A 5633-nucleotide genomic window follows, 5' to 3' on the forward strand; every position below is an offset into this window, starting at 1 on the left:
TTAAAAGACTTCTTTCTTAACCTAAGACATTTAAACAACGACTAATGTGTCGGGATGTTTGGGTTCGGAGAACGTTTACTTTTCGTAGAAGTTTACCTACATTTTCAAACATAAGTATATGACTTTATTTATTGAACTTTTCGGTCTGAATATCAAATATTCTATTGTGTTAGTGAGAAATTGACTCCTTGTCCAATCATGGTGCAAGCATAAAATGTTTTCACAATACGCACTTGATGTTGAAATTTCATAGCGGTAAACGAAAAATTGATGAAAATATCGGTTATTGTAGCTGGAACGCAAAAATATGACATACGTCTCAAAATTGACGTCAGTGGCATGTTTTGAAGACTCGTAGTTTCAAAACTATTTCGAATATTGAAAAAGTAAAAACAGTTCCTAACTGGGCATATGCTCTTCTATTCGTATACCAATTTTCAGACAGTAACTCGAAAAAAAATTCATAGTCGCGTTCCACCTTAAAGTGTGTGCCTCTAAAATGAATCGAAAAAGGGGGAGAGAACGTATCACAACATGGTGAAGTAGTGAAATGTACGAGACAATGCATAGAGAATGAGACAGTTAGAAATAAACACACGTTCCCATTTATCATAATAAATAGCTGAATGCACAATACACGACATTGAATGAGACAAAACGACAATGGGAAGGTTTTCCATCACGCGCCTTCGTGCCTCTCCCGCAGCAGGCCGAGGTACTCCTCTCGTGACGTCTGCTTCACAGACCTCCTTCCTCGGCGCCCAACATACCTGCCTGCAATTATATATGTTTTATTTCACGATCATTAACTATAAAGGATCTCAGAAAATAAAAACCGAAAGCAGTTCCGGTGAAAATAACAATACAGTTTAGTTCAACAAAAGCTGTGTCAGTCAATCGGATTTGTTTAATTTAAAAAATCATATATTCTACTCTGGTTTATCACACTTATAGAAAAATACTTTTTTTTATACAAACCCTTCTTTAGAAGAGTATAGATAAAGTTATCACTATAAGCATATATATGACGAACTGCGCGATTGTTAGTTCAAGTTGTGATAGATATTATATTTCCTCGGCTGAGACCCAAAAGCTATGCCACGAATAGAATATTTCCGTATGTGTTAAGAGGTTTTTTTACACTTATTGATATTTCATTGGAAAATCACACCAATATCATAATCGATATGACGTCTTTGATTTTTCTTCCAAGCTTAAAAGAAATAGTGATATTATGTTTCGATCACCTCACAGTTTTCAATTGTGAGGTTATGAGGACCTGACCCAAAGTCATTTTTCAATAAATCACCATTTCTAATTCTCATTGAAATTTTGTTCATGCCTGTGCTGTTAATATCCTCGAAGTGGTTTGTTTATTATCTTGACAATGTACCCGTAAGTATTTATTAGACCACACATAAGGTTTGACTTCTGTTTTGCAACCAATTAAAAACCGTTATCAAAAATTAACATGTTTGGTTTATCGATCAAAACGCTAAAGCACGTTGTTTGAGGCACACATACGTGAGCAGAGGCTCTGGAAGCAGGATTGTCCACGACCACAACGGGAACACCTTCGTCCAGGTATGAACGGGAACTGACCGATAAAGTTACCACTGAAATAATAAACAGGTATTTAACCAAGCTCTTAAAATAATGCACCAGTCAACTGTAACCACGCCCCCCCCCCCAGGTCCGGGGTATACCGGGGATAGTCGGGGAAATTGGCCCTGGTTTTACCTTCCGGTGGCCCCGCAGTGCCAAGTGAATGCGGTGGTTTTGTCTTCGTGCCAAACATAGAGGGGATTGGGCCTTACCTAGGGTCCCTGGGGTGCGGGGGCATTTGGCGGGGATTTTACCATCAGTTAGTGCCCGCAGGACGGAGATTTTACCCGGGGTTGGCTGGACTGAAAGTCAAAGTCCCCGCTATTCCCGGACCTGTGGGGGCAGGGGGCGAGGTTACAATTGACTGGTGCATAACACTAAAATGGTCACACCTCAGTCTTGGGATGAACTTATTTCATCAGGTAACCTCAGGAGTGAAATAAAATAACGTTGTTTTATTTTATAAGCTTATCAGTCCAGTTCATTGTTACCAAAACATCATTTCGCTCTACTGTGTTGAAAGTGTGAGTACAAAATAAGTCTAGATCGATTTATTGACTTATGCCGTTAAGCAACAGCTACTTACGGTGGATTGTAAAAGCAGGCGAAGTACATGGCGTTCCTCTGGGTTGAAGAGGCCCCAACTCGCAGAAAGTTGCAATAGCTCAGAGAGCAGCCGACACGATTTGTGGACGCCCATATCAACTGTAACACAAAAGTACTTCAAATGAGTCCTTGGTCACCTTTCTAGATGATTAATGTAAAAGATTATATTGATACAGAGCTGTACTAATCTATCAAATACTCTTGGGTTGGTTGTGATTATTGGTGTTGTTGTTGTTGTTGTTGCTGTTAATGATGATGATGATGATGATGATGATGATGATGATGATGATGATGATGATGATGATGATGATTGATGATGATGATGATGATGATGATGATGATGATGATGATGATGATGATGATGATGATGATGATGATGCCATGGTTATCGTTATAACGTAACAAATTTTAAATCAAAGACACAGAGAAGGAAGGACAAGCATAAAATCATGCAGTTCCTTCTATGATTTTCAACCTAGTATGTATTGAAAGTATTCACTTGTGTAAAATGGCAAGCGGCTCCACAAGAAGTGCTCCAGCGCCATAACCGCTTCTCGGCCGCCCAGAGTCCCATGGAACGCTGTACCACGGTCCGTGGAGGCAACGGTCGTCCCGTGCTGGTGAAGTAGGCGAGGTTCTCTCCAAGCCCGCGCCTTTGATGTTCGAAATAGCACGTCTCGCTCCACTGAGCTGCACGCGCCGCCAGGTAGTTGTCCCATACCTAGTAAAAGTATACGTCTATGTGAGGTTTGATTGCATGTAAAATGTACACTTTTATTCAGTCCTCACTTATAAAGCGGGTTTATGTATGAACATGAATATAAAGATTTGAAAAGTCAAATGAATAAAGTTCAGTTCTGATAACTGGTATTGATTGATATAGTTGGTTAAAGGGATAATATCGCTGTTCGTAAATTTAAGCAATATCATAAACAACTAAGCAGTGTTAAAGTACTCATTTAGGAATTAGTAAACCTAATGGGATCTCCAAAATAAAACATTAAAGAGTTAATACTAACTACAAAATGGAAAATCTCAGCAAGTACAAACTAACGTTAATTATTGTTTAACATGCGTAGTGGTCTACATTTCATTGTATGAACTACCTACTAGACGGACCAGCCTCTGTTTATATCTATCGCTTCGCCTGATTTAAATCAATAACGGCTGAATGCTGATTTAATGAATGAAATGAATTGAACGACTTGTGAACTACTGCCTTCTCAATGGACAAAATAAAATGTTGACCACTAACGAAGGTATTCGGTATTCTTTAGCATTTTATTTCAATAATGAGTCTTTATTGGGCCATAATTCGCTGGAATATACAGTTTAAAAACAAGTTTACGGTCTGATTTTTATTTTATATTGCTAATATTATGTAACAATTAAATAAATCATTTTCAATACGTTTAATACTAATGACAGTGTGAGTTAAAGCTGACTAGTGGTTAAAGCGTCCGTTTCTCAACCATGAGATTGTGGTTTCGAGACCCAAAAGGGATACTGTCGCATGGACTCTCGCAATGGTTACCAGTACTGGATTCTACAAAAAAACGGACTCCAAAATGAGTCCATAAGCTATCAGACAATAAGTATAAACTAATTATATATTTTAACTTTGCGGATGAAATCCGCAAACATAGAAACAATCAATTTTACGTACGTAATTAAGTAGTTTTTCCTTCCAATTAATGTTAAAAACCTGATATGCAAATGTTTGCAAAAATGCCATCTTACTTTTCAAAGCATTTTTGTTATCGTGATATTTCCTTGATTATTTTCTTGATTTAACAAAAAAAATGACCAACATATCCCAATTATACACAGACAACCAGACAACTAGACTATGATAGTGATTTCATACGACGTTATTGAATATTTAAACGGCGTCCGATTACTTCATTTCATGAAACAAAATATAAAAACAACTATGAAATTACTATAATAGGTCAATTATTATTATACTAAAGTACATGTTAAAGGTTTAAACATCTTAAAACTATGGTGGCATATATATGACTGTCGTAAAATAGCCTGATATTGGCTGTATTGCGAATTCTTCTTATTAAGTGACGTAATAAATTGTTATATATTTTGTTAGAACGAAAAGGACCAACTTTTTTAAAGGGTCAATCAGATCAGAACGAATTTTAAACAATTAACAGAGACTATTTAAACGTTAAGCAATATGACCAATGATTGCGTAATACGTACATATGCGTTTTCCATGATAACAAAAATCAAAGCTGTTCCCATATGTTAAGAAAATACCTGAAAGTACCAACCTTATGAACGACTGCGCTTTACTTACTGATATATCGTCTTTATTAGGAAAATACGGTGTTTTTACAGGTCATGAATAATTAATATGCTGCAATTTATTTAAGTTTTTGAACAATGGAAACTGCTGGCACAAGCCGAGTAGTCCAAGATGCATTATATATTATGTTTAAAGGCACAAGTCTGCATGATAACACGTTAATTGCAATTAGTTAATTCTACATAAGAATAACTGTCTTAAGATCGCTTAGTTTCTTAAAGCTGCACTCTCATAGATTGACCGTTTTGACAACCATATGTTTTTAATCTTGGAATGAGCCAATGTTCACGTTCCGAAATTAATGTTTTATGTTTAAAGACGTTACTTATGCTTTAACAAAAATGAGTTTTCGGCAGTTTTCCAAACAATTGACATCTATTATATTGTAAATTATCTTATATGACTAAATTGAATGCATTGATGCAAAAAAATCAGCTGATGATGAGAATAAAATTAAACTGTCAATCTGTGCAGCTTAAAGAACGTTTTAACATTTCGTCAAGGAAGAAAGCAATGCATACCATATTTTGCATGTTTGCCGCTGTTTCCACACGTCTGTAGTAGTTATGGGCCTGTAATATGGCCCTTTGGAAGGGCCGGATGTTGATAAGCACACATGTACAGTATCGTATAAATAGAGTCACTCCGATATGCTGCAACTTCACCATTGTTCATCTCTGGAATGTAAATGAAATGTCAATAATTCCTGGCATTGTTAGAATTACACAAAACTTTTGCCTGCTAGAAACAAGCTTAAATCTACAGTTTCGCTCATGCTATCTTATAGTATTGCGATTACTTTACACGATATAACATCAATATAAATTAACTGTGTGCCAATGATGGTTCACTCCACACTTCCGAATCATTAACAGTTTACATACTATCTTCTAGATTTGACATAAAGTTTAAAGTGAGCATTGAAATAATTTTTTAAAAGAGCATCTAACTTTCCAAAAAAGATTTTTTCCTAAAATTGTTATATAGTTTTCGCAAATTTAGTTTATTATGTATGTTTAATTAATTTCATCCTTTTCAGATTTCAGAAAATACAATACGAATAATAAAAAGTTATCTTAACTATTTTAACAAAAATATT

General features: G+C 35.9%; 1 protein-coding gene across 1 annotated transcript; it reads right to left on the bottom strand.

Moving 5' to 3' along the window:
- Positions 1-679: 679 nt before the first annotated feature.
- LOC128215494 (peptidase inhibitor 15-A-like) lies at positions 680-5202 on the bottom strand. Its single transcript, XM_052922177.1, has 5 exons — positions 5056-5202; positions 2711-2932; positions 2192-2310; positions 1521-1616; positions 680-770 (listed from the first exon to the last, which is right to left on the bottom strand). The coding sequence occupies exons 1-5, from the start codon at positions 5200-5202 to the stop codon at positions 680-682; spliced, it is 675 nt and encodes a 224-aa protein (XP_052778137.1).
- Between the last annotated feature and the right edge of the window lie 431 nt (positions 5203-5633).

This window comes from Mya arenaria, chromosome 13, assembly GCF_026914265.1.
Source record: "Mya arenaria isolate MELC-2E11 chromosome 13, ASM2691426v1".
NCBI lineage: Eukaryota > Metazoa > Mollusca > Bivalvia > Myida > Myidae > Mya > Mya arenaria.